This window comes from Lytechinus variegatus, chromosome 11, assembly GCF_018143015.1.
Source record: "Lytechinus variegatus isolate NC3 chromosome 11, Lvar_3.0, whole genome shotgun sequence".
In the NCBI taxonomy this organism is placed as follows: Eukaryota; Metazoa; Echinodermata; class Echinoidea; order Temnopleuroida; family Toxopneustidae; genus Lytechinus; species Lytechinus variegatus.
Genome location: NC_054750.1, coordinates 31,137,844 through 31,154,063, shown reverse-complemented (window position 1 = coordinate 31,154,063; position 16,220 = coordinate 31,137,844). Strand labels below are relative to the sequence as shown.

Here is a 16,220-nt window from a genome sequence, read left to right as displayed (position 1 = left end):
TGAGATATGCACATGTTTCAAAGGGTTTTTTTTTCATCTGCAAGGGCAGTGCGCATTTTAGCTTGAATGCAGCTCTTTTATCACAGAATCCAGTTTTTCATTCCCAGAGGTTGGCAGGTCTGAGTGTCTAGATACTATCCACAAAATGATTTCCTTTCATGGGATTATATTTTGTTCATTCACGGTTGAATGAGTAATTGTCTGAAGTTATGCCAGCTTCACAGTAACCGTTCATTTGTTTATTATATCTGTACGTGGAAGAGTTGTGGTGTAGTGGTTCTGACTCTCGCCTTGTAAACAGAGGGTCGTGTGTTCGAATCCCACCGCGGCCTAGCATCCTTTGCCAAGGCGTTAATCCATACTTTGCCACTCTCGACCTAGGTGCTAAATGGGTATCCGGTAGGATGCGAATGATATCGTATGTTTGATTTTGCCAGCGCCATAATGTGGCTGCGACGAATGCAAGGAATGCACCCCAAGGAGTGGAAATTTTGCACTTTTCATGCTTGATTGAAAGGAATCCAATGACCAGGGTAATAATATGCTGTAACGCGCTTTGGGCCATTCTGGGAAAAGCGCTTTATAAAAATTGGCTATTATTATTATTACTTATGACAAAGCATTGATGATTTAATTTTTTTCTGGGAGGCACTGTATATTTAGACACATCGTTTCATGAAAATGATTCATCTTGAACCGTGAAAAAAAAATCATTTTGATTTTTACGTTAATAAACCCAAAGATTGAAAATGCAGGAATACTGGTGTGAAATATTGAGGAAGTCCACCAAAGCCCCCAACATTTGTCGGAGCAGCTTTCAAGTGCCATAACAAAGGTTACTCTTTGCACGCTGAATTAATTCTTGGGGTATAATAATGACAATTGTATTGATGAAATTTTCTTTGAAATTACAGTTCATATTTGTACCATTTGTACTGGTAATTACGTGTATGGTGTAGATATTAAACAAGAACTATAGCCATTGGTAAGCTTCTCCAGTATAAAGTTAAGGGAGAAAACTATTATGATTACCGAATTTAATTGTAAGAATGTGCAAAATTGCAACATTAGCATGGCTTCTCTTTGAGAAGTAATGATATTTATGCTTTTGTTTCTCTCTTGCACTACCAACGTTGATTCTTTCAAAGAATGAAATAATTTAGTGGAAAGTTATTGAAAATTAAATTTATTCAAACCAAAATCTGCAAACCCAGCAAACCTTGTCAGATAGGACAAGCACAAGCCTTTACTCCTTACATACTTCTTTGGCAATAAAAAAAAGGGTGGTGGGTCATCACCACTTTCTGGAATACTCTCCTGTCCAAAATTTTCTCACCACCCCTCCCTAACCCCTAAAAAAGATAAATCAGCACTTTACCACCAAAACTTGTCTGACAACAAAAAGATATGTTACTATTTACTATTGATAGAATACAATATTGGTGTTTGGGTGTGCATTGATTTTTAATAACAAGCCTCCCTTCGAATTTGCACTCATGTTATAAAATGTGACTTGGTGACCATGATAAACTATTAAAGCGATAGGAAACCCCCCAAACAATGACTATTGCTTTGCAATTACAAAGACCTTTTGAAGACCAGTGTCTTGGTCGCTTGCCAACTGGATAAGATATGGTTGCTAATGACCGCTGCAATTGACTTTGAGTCTTGCTCTTGACCAGGCTCGGGTTTCACAAAGCTTGCTTTGATGACAACCTCAGGATGGCTGTTAAAAGCTACTGAAATAGTGGCATATGATCGGCCGAGAGCAAATTTGTCATGGAAATGTGAAATTTTGTTTATTGATAATCAGCCTTTGGAAGTGGGACTCCTTGATAGGGCCTTGTTATCATGACATTTACAATCAGAGAAGTATTCAACTTTGGGTGATAATTGTTAAACAAAACTTTTGTTGCTAGTTTTGTCAACCATGATTTATATTATCTCTCTAAAGTAGGTCTTCAAAACACTGTAAACCTTTACCTTGATTGATCTAAAGATTGTGTGAACTACATCTGATTGTAAACATATCGTGGATATTGTTTTAAATAAAATCAAATCCTTCTGCTCTCAGTGTTTATCTCCCCTTTTTTGTTGCTCAGGTACTTATCAACCTGGTTGATCTACTTGTAAATTTGGTACATTATGATTTAATATATCATCAACAACAATCATTTAATAGAAATATATTATTTTATTTTAGGCTGGACAAACATTGGTCTTGCCATCATCAAATTCTCCCCTAAAAAAAATATCCGTCCACCCTCCACGCAACATGCGTGCATGTAATTTACGAGACATTTACATGTAAATAGTCAAGTTGGAACAAGTACTATCAGAAGGAATGACCGGAAGTCTTGACAGGCTTGCCTTCTTCCGTACACTGATGCTTTCATCCCATTTATTGCCAGCTTACATGCAAATATACCAGTACCTCCAAGTAACTTCCACTGATGTGTAGTATGAAAATGAAAATCCATATTTTATTGTTTAAAATAGAAATCTGAAAAAGAAATTATAAAAAAGTATTAAGTGCTTTGTTTGTAATTAGTGATTGATGACAATCAATTAACTATTAAACTATTTATTGGACATTTTGATCATTGCAATCAATTATATAAGAAATAACATTTTTATGGATAATCTGTAAGCTTTGTAGTACAGGGTTCTTGATGATTTTCTCTACGGTAAATCCATTATTGTATTGATGTAATGATCAAAGTACAGTTAGTGCTTGCTGAATTTTGGTTAAAGAAAGTCAGCATTTTATCTTAAAATACAGTGTGTGTAAGGGGGGATTCTCTTAATATGTAAATTGAATGTCAGTTACCTTGCATTTTGTACTTTTGTAAAAAAAAAAAGTCATGTAGATTCTTGTTAAGCGCCCCCCCTTATTAACTACACATATATATTGCTGACACTGGGAGGGGGGGGGGGGGCCATTCCTCCCCAAATATTGATGGTGGGGGGATGTTCAAATGTTGATATCTCTGATGATAGGCATTAAAACTAATAAGGTCATGATTTTTTTCTTAACAATCAAATATAGAGAAACTTGTGTATTTGAACTTGGCAGGGAACAGAATGGGGGAGGGGGGTGAATCATATAGGCTTTTTCATGAAGCAATTTCATTTCTAATGTCATAATCCAAATAAATGCGAATGATTTCCTCACTTACGGTGACAAGGAATTTACAAGGACGTCACAGCTTTGAACAGGCTGTTGAATTGGCGGAACACAATAGATTTGAAATACTTCATCTTATCTAGCTTGCGATGATATTACTCTGATAGCCCAAATACAGAAGGATCGGGCTGTTGAGAGTCGCGTAGAACAATGCTATCGCAAGTCAAAAGAAAAGGAACACTTCAGCTGCGAGGCGACACAGATTTGGCACGCAGGTCTCGTAGGTCCTGGGAGATCACGTTTTTGTTGTTCCCTTTGAACCGCTTCGCCTGTTTGACAAAACAATGGTTAAGGGTCCAAAGGATATATCAACATTGAGATATTATAGAGATCAAACAAAGAACGTTATCTGTCATAACAAACTCCCTTTATTGATGGTCAACAGATATAAATAGGGATTATGTTTACTTAATGATCAATATTTGTTTTGTTAAAAGTGGGCTGGTGAAAGGCATAGCTAGGGCATGATCTCAAAACAATGTATTTGACAAAAAATGTTATCTGTGAAGAGCATATTGTGATAAAGCATCACTTCTCTATTGGTTTGATTAATATACATGTACAATGTCATGATATTGAAATGAATTATTGCAAAATTTGAAGGAAAAACAAAGATATTTCAATTGATATTTCATTTGTTAATAAATTGTATTTTACACCAGAAATAAAGTTTCAACCAATTGTGATTGAATATTGTCCCTTCGTTATAGATCATGATTTTGCAGTTTTTATAAATTATTTTCACTTGATGAATTAAGCTTAATGGTATTTTAGGTAATTTTGTTCCCCAAATAAAAATTAAAATGAAATTATTGACAAACTCTGTCCGAACTCAACGAAGGAAGTGTCAATATATCTGTTACCAAAATGGTGGAAGCGAGTTGGATTATTATTGATGATCAGATATTAAATAAAATGGTATTATTAACCTCTCTCTCTCTCTCTCTCTCTTTAGATCTCTCAAATTAATGTAGGGCAAAGTACTACAGTGTAGTTATACATGTAATCCATAATGTGCATGGAACGTTATGAAAATTAAATTTTTTTACTCTGCTTGATATACCTGTTGGACCAAAGAAATAACCGGTTGTGTGCGTGCATATACATGTAATCAATCATATCATTAGGACCCACTTGTTCATGTGGTAAACTGCCAATTCGTCTATTGTCAATTCGTCTACCCATCACATGGTCTACCTTCATTTTATAGTCTAATGCCATTACGTCCATCAACATTTCATCCAACAGCCGTTTTGTCCATTAACCATTTGGTCCAGTAATCACTTCGTCTAATCACCAGTTCGTCTATGACCATTTCGTCTTATAATCAGTTGGTCTTATACCCATTTCCTTTCCATTCATTTCTCCCGATTAACACTTAGTTCAATTAGACTAAATGCTATTGGACTAAATGGCTGTTGGACCAACTGGTTACAAGACGACATGAATAGTGGACGAAATGGCAATTGAACTACGTCGATAGTAGACGGACCGATGGTAGACCAAATGATAGTCAAAGATTTGGACTAATTGTAATTAGACCAATGGGAAATAAACCGTTCATTTCATAATTAATATCAAATATGCACCAACATTGTTTTTGTTTTTTTTTAATAGGGAATATCTGGGGGAGCCCCGAGGAACATAGTCGAGAACTTGTCGGACATCTTCTTTTCTCTCAACAAACATGCCTTCACAAAGTTCTCTGGATGGATAACGGATATCATGCTGAACGGCACTGTGGAAATACCAAGGGCAACCAAGGAACAGAGAGAACATTTTGCAAATACCATCTTGAGGTAGGTTGGAAAATGAGAAAAAAATATATTTCTCCATATGTTTTTGTTGTGTATCTGTGCCCATTAGGGATGTAGTCAAGGCAGGTACTGTAATTCTGAGGCATGTGGACAAAACCCATTGCCATAGACTTTGTGCTTGTGGCTCGGCCCAAGGTCAATGCCAAGGCCAACAAAATGTGGCCTCGAGGCCGGCCTTGACTGCCTCCCTGCTACCCAGATTGTATAACCCTAATGACTCTGAATTTCAAATAATCTTAATTTCGTGTTCTTTTTGCGACTTGCAAGTTAGGATACACGTACATAATCCATGCAGTGGTCATCCGAACCGTCGCATCACACGAATGACAGTGCACTCCTATTTCAGAGAAAATCAACTAGAAAATTTACTAGAATTTCCACACTTTTTTCCTACCCTTTAAAAAAAGTTTCATTGCTAGAAATGATGTACAAATACATGGTTGGAAAGACGAAGACAATTGCTTGACATTGGTATCTTTATTTTACACAAGACCAAGAATCAGAGAGAATAGCGCAAGAGAGGTATATGCTTGTAATTTCGGTTTTAGCTGGTTACATTTTCCCTGAACAAATAGGGGATACAACCCTGGCCCTGATTTCAATGCGCACGATTAAGCAAACATTGCATCACTCTTTTATGTGCAAAGTCAATGCATTGCACATACAATACATGTAGTTTGGCTAACCGCGCATTTGCATATTAAGTGTGCGTAGCTGTTGTTTGCTTTGTCACAGTACGTTTCGATTGGGATTTGCGCATTTTATAAAAAATTGTTTGACATCGCCATAAAAATCACCTCATATGTCGGAAACTAGAATAAATTGCTGCTTAGAAATTTAACTATGTTTAGAATTATGCAAAATTGTGTAAAAATCTCAAAATAATTTTTTTTTGGGGGGGAGGGTACCAGAATTGACTGCTACGACGGTTCGGATGAACATTGACGAATTGTTTGAGGCATTTCATGCCATGATTTTAATGGTACTTACACCCTCTTGTGTTCAAAGTGAGTGGATGTGTTTGTTTATTGGAACAGCTTGACAATCCACTGGCATGCAATAATAAATCCTTACTCAGCATATTTAGAGTCTAAACACTGCACAGACCATTTGTTTATTGATGTACATGTACATGTAGTGGCCATTCGTACCGTGAAATATTCCATAGTACATGAAATCCAAGGAGAAAATGAGAAAAACAATAAGTTTGAAAATATTGTTGTTTCGTGTGTTACCAGAAGTGTTGATGGACTTGATGCATATCTGGCACTAGTATGATATGTTGAAGAGGGGGGAGGGGCAGCCGTCAGATGGTAAAACGGTCTTACTCGAAAATTTGACTTCTTGAGGTAAATTCGCTGTATCACATCTTTTACCTAACTTTTAAGCTTCTTAATTGAGATTTTTGAATCATCGCTGTCAGATGGTAAAACGGTCTATCTCGAAAATTGCTGTTCTGAGAAAAATGAATGGGGTAAGATGGTAAGTTGGTCTATCTAGAAGATAGACCATTTTATCATCTTATGATGTGTAGTATGAGTGTATACATGTGGTTAAACAGTCTATCTACACAAAAATCTCATAATAAGCACAAAATTCTTCAGTTATTAGTGTTCATTGTGCTACTTCGTTTCCCATTGCTAAAAATGCGTTATTCCCGTCTCATCAAAAAGCTCAAACCTCTAAACTTTAAAGTCATTTTTCTCAGAACAGTGATTTTTGAGATAGACCGTTTTACCATCTGACGGCTGGGGGGGGGGGGGTCTGCTTCCCCTGTCTCTCCCACCTCATGCACTATTAACACCCCCCCTATAGTTCAATACAAATTCAAAAGTTTATTGATGTAAAATCCTGACATTGAAGGATCATCATCAAAAACTAATTAATAAATACATGTACAATGTATAGTACAGTATGTAATATCCTTTGCCGAGGTGTCCTTTACTGCCATAATTGTTTATAGACCTGTTTTGATTGCTGTTATCTGGGAAGAATCCCTAATCATTTTCTAACAAAAATAGAAGGTGGTCAGAACCAGATGATACCGAAGCTCTGAGAACTTTGGCTTGGTAATGTTGTAGTAAAAATCATCTACTCTAAGTTTGTGTTTTGGAGATGTTCAACATGTACATGTAAATATTGCAAAATGCTACAATTATTTTGCATGTGTTACAGTCGATCTTCCGACAGCTTTAAATAATGGATGATAAATTGTCAATTTCAACAAGCAACATACAATTTAGAGGAATAGCAACTGCTTTTTGGCTGTCTTTTATGTTTTGTACTGGGTGGTCATATTTAATCACATTACATACTTCAAATACCAAATGCAAAAAAACAGTATTCAAGGGGGAGAATGAGGTAACTTTCGCAAGTGGTTTCTGTCGGCAGATTTCTTGTGTACGCTCTTCGAAAATCTGTACCCTAGTGATACAATTCTTAGAACCATTACAGATTGATTATCCCTAAAATGTTTCTAAATGTACATCAGGGGAGCGTTTCATGAAAGGACATGTCATACGTTTTATCCGACAAGTACCATTTTATCCGACAGTTTCCATAGTAACACTGCTTCTTAGCCAATGAACATCATTGAAAGTTGTCAAATTTGTTGGAGAAAAATGTTGATGAAACACTCCCCTTTATCTCACATGATGAAAAAATACTCTCTTATCCTGGTGTTTGTGGGTGTGTTCTGGATGGACTACCTGTACTTCCTCTTGATATTTTGTGGCTCAACTTTTATCAGTTGTTCATTTGCTAATGATTTTATGCCGTGAACGAAAAGTTAGTGACCCACTTCATATAAAGTTTGTTGACGTTGCCCATGGACGGACACAGAAAAGTTATCGACTGAATACAGTGGAGTGTTTCCCTATGTCCATTATCGATCACATGGCTCTTCTCTATCTGTATTTTTCATTCATGAGTCATTGCTGGGAAGCGTTTATACAGTACATGTAGGGCGGTTTCATGGTCAATGTGATATGACGCAAAATATACAATTTACAGTCACATGCTTGGTATTATGAAAGACATTCAAAGTTGTCTCTGGCGGTCACACTGGGTGGATAACCTCTCTGAATATTCAAGGCGGTGTATGGGAAATGTTTCCAGAAATGAAATTGTGTTTAATAGTAAAACTGGTCAAACATATCTACTTGTTGTGGCAAAAACTTTCATAATATTTAATTCACACAGAATCCAACAAATTACCACTAAGTATTTTTATGTTTGAATAAAAAAAAAAACATGTGGCAAATTATCCGGGGTTCAAATTCTACCGCAGCACTAGCGTCCTTTGGCAAGGCGTTTATCTACATTTGCCACTCTCGACCCAGGTGTAGTAAATGGGTACCCGGTAGGAAGAAATTCCTTGAATGCTCGATGCGCCCGATCAAGGTAGCCTTGCTAAAGCCAGGGTAATAGTATGCAGCGCTTAGAAACATTTGTATTAAGTGCTATATAAATGTTGTTTGCCAAGGAATTACAATCGATCAGCCCGAGTCGCATTGAATATAAAGAGGACACATAGTGGAAGTTCGCCATACATTGTGCCTTTAGCGCACCCAGCTTGCAAATTACTTGCGTCGCATGGTGTAGCCGCATCCGACACACTGACACAGAGACCATGCCCGCCACTCTTGTTACAAAATTGTAGGTACATGTACCTCAATGAATAACTGATTGCTTGATTTATAACGCCCTGACCATCCCTATCTGACTTTAAAGATAAATGCCGGTTGTGGTAACGATTTCAAAATGAGTTTATACAGAATCCAATGAGATGACCACCCAAGTTTCTGTTTGCATAAAGTGCCAAGGGATACTGGAAGAAATTGTGTACTTGTTGAGAAATTCCGCAAAACAAGGATGGATTCAAGTCAAATGTCATGTATTTTTCCAAATAATGATAATTCCTAGTCCCAATATCTCCGTTGGCAATTAGTTCATGTACTGATGTACATATACCAGATATAGATCCACGAAAATATAGTGAGGGTTGATCTTGGTCTTACAGACTTGCTCAAGAAATCATTGTTTCCCCCAACTGCTTTTGATTATCTGTAAAGATTGCATTTAGATTGAATTGACTTTTGAATCATTGATCTCAATTTGGAATTCTGGACAAAGCTGCTAAAACTGCCTTTCAAAAAGATACATGTATGTAACCCCCATACTGTACATGGCCAGAACGACAGAGAAAATTAATGTTATCGTCAAAACAATGGCATTGTTAATGATTAGTTTTAGTTTTGGTTTCTTATTTGCCCATCCTTCTTCTACACATCAAGGGTAACCTTTGCTTCGATCGAATGTGTTTTTGATAGAGTATGTGATCATTTAAAGCCTGTCTTTAGATTTAGAAAATATCCCACTGTTTAATTCATTTTTAGATTATGTGATAGCTCGGGGGAAAAGTATATGCCCTGAAAGTTTTGTGGTAGTTAAGAAATTTTTCTGAAATTTTACTGAAAATGTTAGCAGGTTGAAATGAAACCACTTTAATGGCTCAGCAAGTTTAGGATACACTTTATGATGTTTAGCATTCTGATATCCAATCTCTAGATTTAGGAGATGTTCCGTGTTCATACATGTACATGTAAGTGCTCAAAGCCTCCTTTTTAGAAGAAAAAAAATCAATATCAAGAAGAGTGTTTTCATTTCAAATTTTCACAAAGAATTAATGGCTGAAAACAAGAACACTGAACCACCTCTATAAACTTTTGTAAATTGGGAAGTTGGATAATTTTTTTTATAATTAATCCTTTACCAAAACGTTAGTGGGTCCTTAAACTCAATCTCCGTTATCGTGACTTTGGCCTGCCCAACAATGTGTTGACGGTGATTATTGTGGTTAAATACTGGTTCCTAGTTACCTACTTCTCTTTTGTTTGTCTTGGCTGAACAATGGGTTTCAGCTGATTGGAACCTAGTCATGTGACTTGCTCTTTTATCATCCGGACACTAATTAGAAGATCGATTGGCAGAGGGGAATCCATTCAAGGGCGCAAGGGGCACACCAACCCCTCTACATTGTGGCCAGTGGATTAGTCTTCGGACTTTGAAACAGAGGGTGGTGGGTTCAAATCCCAGCCATGGCGTGGCTTCCTTCAGCAAGAAATTTATCCACATTGTCCTGCACTCAACCCAGGTGAGGTGAGTGGGTACCTGGCAGGAATTTATTCCTTGAAATGCCGAGCGCTGTAAAGGCTGATTGAGCTACAAGTACAGATGGGGTGATAATATCAGTCCTTTTGCAAGCGCAGAGAGACGTTATTCATAATGTGTTATGCGCTATACAAGAACTGACTACTACTATTATTACATTCCCCCCAAAAATGTCCATAAAATACATATTGATTTAGATAAATCTGCACCCCTCTATTTCTAAGGTTGCGTTTTGCACCTCTCCTTTTTTTCAGAAGTCCGGGATCTGCCTGCCTCTGATTAGCACATGTTTTGGAATGAGATTTGAACATGTTTTGATGTCCAACACTTTTAGCTAGAAATCAGCTTGATAAATCAAGATAATTTTTTCCGAGCTTGTTTTAAAATGGTCTTTGAATCACCTGCATAGCAGAAGTGAGATAATTACGCTGCTTTTCCAACGACTGCGGCAGCATCAACGTTTTAAGAAATGGATCTTTTTAAAAATAGGTATTTGAATTGGCATTATGGTTCAATCAAGTTAAGGTTGCAAAGTATAAAGTCAGAGGTCATTTTAGGTCAATGAAACTTGGCTTTGGTAATAACTGCATGTATGATTCAGTATCATCATGAAAAACTTTGACATTTAATGTTAAATTTGACAAAATGTATTCAATTATATTTCAGAAATAATAAGCATTCATAAAACTGCATGAAATTTTTTAGATTGAATTAGCAATTTGGTTCATGCAATGATAGATCATTGATAAATTAAAAAATATTTTCCTCTTGAAAGTCTTTTCTTTCTTGGAATATAATTATTTTCTTTTTCAATTTGTAAAAGAAAAAAAAATGTGCAAGCATATGATTTTTATTCCAGAATGGCAATTATTTGCATGATACATTAACAAAAGTAAATTGTGGTCAATAAAATATTAGGAAGGGAGTTTGAAAAATATCCAATTGATATTGTAATGTTGTTGTTGCACTAATTAATTCCCTTTTTATTGTTTTAAACAGGTGTGCAAGCCACCTAAAAGCTCCAGATATTTCTTATTTTTATCCAATACTGATGATATAACTTCCCCAAAAATGTTGAATTTTCCTCTATTTTTTCAAGTAAACTGGAATATTGGCTCGACCTACATGTACCTTTAACCCAAGCATAAATCATATTAAAATACAGTATTGGATAAAAATAAACATCCTCTAATTATGTTTAAGTATACTGCACCCACCATTCCTTGCATGAAACATGAAAACATTCATATTTTATACAAATTAACAATATTTGAGCTTGCTATTAGCAAGAAAAATGTGAGGTTCTTTTCACAAACTTTTTCCATTATTACGCAATCATACGTGACTTACCAAAGAATCCAATCTTTGTGCAAAGCTTTACCCCCAGTATAATTCCAGAAATAACTTATTTGTGCATTAAATAGATAAGTTGTCAAGAACTGTCACATTTGATTATTCAGTTGTAGTTAGTTAATCCAAGTTAAACTTTGAGAGTGAGATATGATATCTCTTGAAAAGTGGGTGTTTTATAGAGATTAACCCATTAGGGGCCATTGGAATTTGATTAAAAGAGGATTCTTAGTCTGTGTAATCCTACTTGTGGTAGTAATTAAAGTTTTTACATATCATGTAATTGTATTGTAAAACTAGAGGCTGACAGTATACTGTAGCCTTTATGTAATTCTTTTGTAATTCCCAGATTATAAATAAAACTTTACAACTTTGGTTGCATTCATTTTTTTCTTGCAATTGAGCTTAGAAACAGGCAACAGATTCATGATGCTAAACTCCTCTCGAGAATAGCATTCCTCTGGTGTCGGGTTTATCGACTTGTGTTTAGAGCGATTGAAATGGGATTGAAGCCTATGTTTCTACTCAGCCAGCTGTGAAGTGCAGTTTGACACAGAGAGTAAAGTTCTACTCCGTATGGGCTTTCTCATTTTTCTTTTGTTCGCTCATCATATTTAAAACATGCACTTCTCATCAAATTAAAAACAGAAAATCGAAATTCAACATTCTGACCTTTATTTATGGAAATTGATAATATTGATAAGAAGAATAGGAGCATTTATATTGCGCCATCTATTTAAAAAACAATTTATTCTGGCACATTGTTGTTGTTACCCCCAGCTATAGCTTAACCAGCCTTCCAGCGCTCATTGCTTTCAAGGAATTAATCGTGCTGGGTACCCATTCACCTCACCTGGGTTGAGTGTAGCACAATGTGGGCAAATTACTTGCTTGAAGGAAAACATGCCTTGCCTGGGATTCGAACCCATGCCCCACTGATTAAGAGACGAGAATCATAACCACTAGACCATGACACCCCCACACATGAATCAAACATATTACATGTTCCAGAAATGTTTATCTCGCTTGAACAGGAATCCCTGATTCCGTACAATTAAATTGAGTAGGTTAATCTCATAGATGTATTTAGTTTCTGCTAACTTCATGACTTATATCGAGGATTACAAGTACTTTTTGCAAAAGTAAGTTTGAAATATTGTATAATTCAAACATAAAAAAAGTGAGTGAGGGACATCATTGACTGTAGCTCCCAAGCAAATCTTCAAAATGTCATAACTTTCTTATTTTACATTCGTTTTTTTTTTCTTTTTTTTCAGCACTATGCCTGTTAAATCAAATCTGCATTTTCTTGGGTGGGGGGACTTTCAGCCAATTAATAAATGCTATTAAAAAAAGAAAAGAAACATGGTGAACCATGAATTGCAATAATTTTCTTCAAGGGTTCATTGTAACATAGTTAAGATTTATTTGCCTGTACTTAATCTTGATAGTAGAATGATTTGATCAAGGGCATTGATAGGAACATGTCCATCAATATCTCAGCTGGCTCTTACAGGTGCCAATAATAGTGCGAAAGCAAGGTCATCAGTGCACCAAATATTGGACTTACAGTCTTTATCGTACATTTAATGAAAAATATCTCAACAAAAATCTGTTTCGTTATCAGTGTGTGCTGATCCTTAAGCACATGAAGTAGAAATATCATCTGCATGTACCTTGAATTGTGAAAATAAAGATGTTTGGGGTTTAATTTGGTCTTTATAGCCTCTAACACTGAGAGAAGATGATGCGCTTTGGTGAATCAATATATGTTTGAGTGTGTTCGATACATGTAGACCTTTGACGGATCTTCATGTAATGTTCATGAGGATTTTGTTATTAGCATCAATATTATGTCCTCATTGTTCATTATCATCATTTTCATAATCATTATCTTTGTAATCATCATCACCATCGTCATCATCACCGTCATCATTATCATCATCATCACTATCATCACCGTCATCATTATCATCATCATCATCATCACCGACATCATTATTATCATCATCACCATCATCGTCATCATCACCATCATCATCACCATCATCACCATCATCATCATCATCACCATCATCATTGTCGTCATTATCATCATCATCGTCATCATTATCATCATCATTATCATCATCATCACCATCATCATCGTCATTATCATCATCGTCATCATTATCATCATCACCATCATCGTCATTATCATCATCATCGTCATTATCATCACCATCACCATCATCATCACCATCATCATCACCATCATCATCACCATCATCATCATCATAATCATCATCATCATCATCATCATCACCTTCATCATCATCGTCGATCATCATCTTCATCAATCATCATTGTTATTTTTATTTTGAAAGAATTATTATTCTTGCTTTGTATATGAGGATAGGGGAGATAAATATGTGATGAAAATGTGAGTGAAAATTTAGGCATCGATTTACACACAAAAAAAGAACAACTTTTAACCTGGATAATAGTAATACATAGATGAGAAAATGTTTTTCAACTGGAAATAACCTTGTGGCATCGATCATAAAAAAATAATTGTATTTTCCTTCCTGCTCAAAACGCTCAATAAATGGCAGGAAAATTGGCCAGAATACATTCTAAAACAGATTTGGGAGAAGGTAACTTTGCATGGGGGGCTCAAAAGTCAAACAAAATACTTGATTAGGTATATTTACCTTTTTGTTCCATCACCTCTTTCTTGGACAAGAGCCAAGACATCAGAGGCAATGTTTTTTTTAAGAGAAAGAGGAATTGAGGAGAGAAAAGCAGATGCACGTTTCTCTGTCATGTTATTTTTGTAACTCCAACAGAGGGCCTGTATAGCGCAGGTCAACTCATCGGAGATAAAGAAGGTGAACTTCAGGTAACGTTGCTGTGCGTTATCAATATGAAGGAGTAAATTTGGGGGCTGGGCCAAATAGATCAGCGTTTATCTCTGAAGTAATCGGATTTCAAATGTTGTATTTCTCCAACTGCAATCTTGATAATTGTAACAATGTGTTGCAATAATTGGGACGGATTTTAAATCATTCAGTCATTTGATAATCGACTTACATCATTTTCTGGTTTCTGAAATTTCTAGAAAACATGAGAATTTGGGTGGATGTCTGCATGCTTCTATGTGTCTTTGTTGGGGGATTTTTCAGACTGTTAATAAAGTTGCCTATTGGGTAACCATTCTGCAATATAAAGGAAAATTAAAACTTTGGAACAAGAAACTTTGTGTGAAAACAGAAAAATAAAAGAAACAGATCAATGAAGGTTTGAGAAGAATCGTACAAATAATGAAAAAGTTATGAGCATTTGAATATTGCAATCACTAATGCTATGGAGATCCTCTACATGTAATTGGCAATGCGATAAAGATGTGTGATGTCACTTGTGAACAACTTTCCATTACTTAAGTATATATTCACTTAAACTGCCTCTTTTTATCACATCTATCAGAAGATCATGTATTCTTTCTATAGGAGGGCATGTAATACAGATTTTCAAAGAACACATGGATAAAGAGTTTGTATCACCATAAGAAAGAACAAAAAGAGACATTTTCAGGTATTTCACAGTCTATTAAAGGGACAGTTCTTCACATGTGACATCACACATCTTTGTCGCATTGCCAATGGGAGGATCTCCATAGCATTAGTGATCGAAATATTGAAATGCTCATTGAGATGCTCTCATTATTTGTAATTTTTTTTCTCAAAACTTTTATTGATCTGTTTTATTTTTCTGTTTCCACACAAGCCCACTTGTTCCAAAGGTTTCAATTCCCTTTAAAGTATTAAAAGTCATTGCACTTTATACAAGGTTTAGGCCGAGGGGCATGTGCCCCCAACCCAAAGCTCTTGCCCTTTGGGCCAAAATTGAATAATTGAGGCCCCTTTGAGATGTGTCCCCTTCAAATTCCGGAGGTAAAGAAATTTATATCCCTTTCAAAATATTTTGATTTTCTTTTTTTTTTTGCCCATTCATAACTTTTTTTTACTATTAAAGAGTCCTCTGTTTTGCTACTCAAGTTTTTGTCTCACCTGCGAAGCAAAGTGAGACTATAGGCGCCGCTTTTCCGACAGCGGCGGCGGCGTCAACATCAAATCTTAACCTGAGGTTAAGTTTTTGAAATGACGTCATAACTTAGAAAGTATATGGACCTAGTTAATAAAACTTGGCCATAAGGTTAATCAAGTATTACTGAACATCCTATTAGAGTTTCATGTCACATGACCAAGGTCAAAGGTCATTTAGGGTCAATGAACTTAGACCATGTTGGAGGAATCAACATCGAAATCTTAACCTGAGGTTAAGTTTTTGAAATGTCATCATAACTTAGAAAATATATGGACCTAGTTCATGAAACTTGGACATTAGGTTAATCAAGTATCACTGAACATCCTACATGAGTTTCACGTCACATGACCAAGGTCAAAGGTCATTTAGGGTGAATGAACTTTGGCCGAATTGGGGATATCTGTTGAATTCCCATCATAACTTTGAAAGTTTATGGATCTGATTCATGAAACTTGGACACAATAGTAATCAAGCATCACTGAAAATTTTGTGCAAGTTTCAGGTCTCATGATTAAGGTCAAAGGTCATTTAGGGTCAATGAACTTTTGCCGAATCAGGGTATCTGTTGAATTACCATCATAACTTTGAAAGTTTATTGGTCTAGTTCA

General features: G+C 35.9%; 1 protein-coding gene across 3 annotated transcripts in view; it reads left to right on the top strand.

Annotated features, from left to right (window-relative positions):
* LOC121423702 (importin-13-like) overlaps positions 1 to 16,220 on the top strand; it is an 85,674-nt gene that overhangs the window by 50,489 nt on the left and 18,965 nt on the right. For all 3 annotated transcript variants that reach the window (XM_041619130.1, XM_041619132.1, XM_041619131.1), the window contains exon 25: positions 4,805 to 4,986. In XM_041619130.1, coding sequence (XP_041475064.1) covers positions 4,805 to 4,986 — 182 coding nt within the window. The remainder of the gene's footprint in view (positions 1 to 4,804; positions 4,987 to 16,220) is intronic.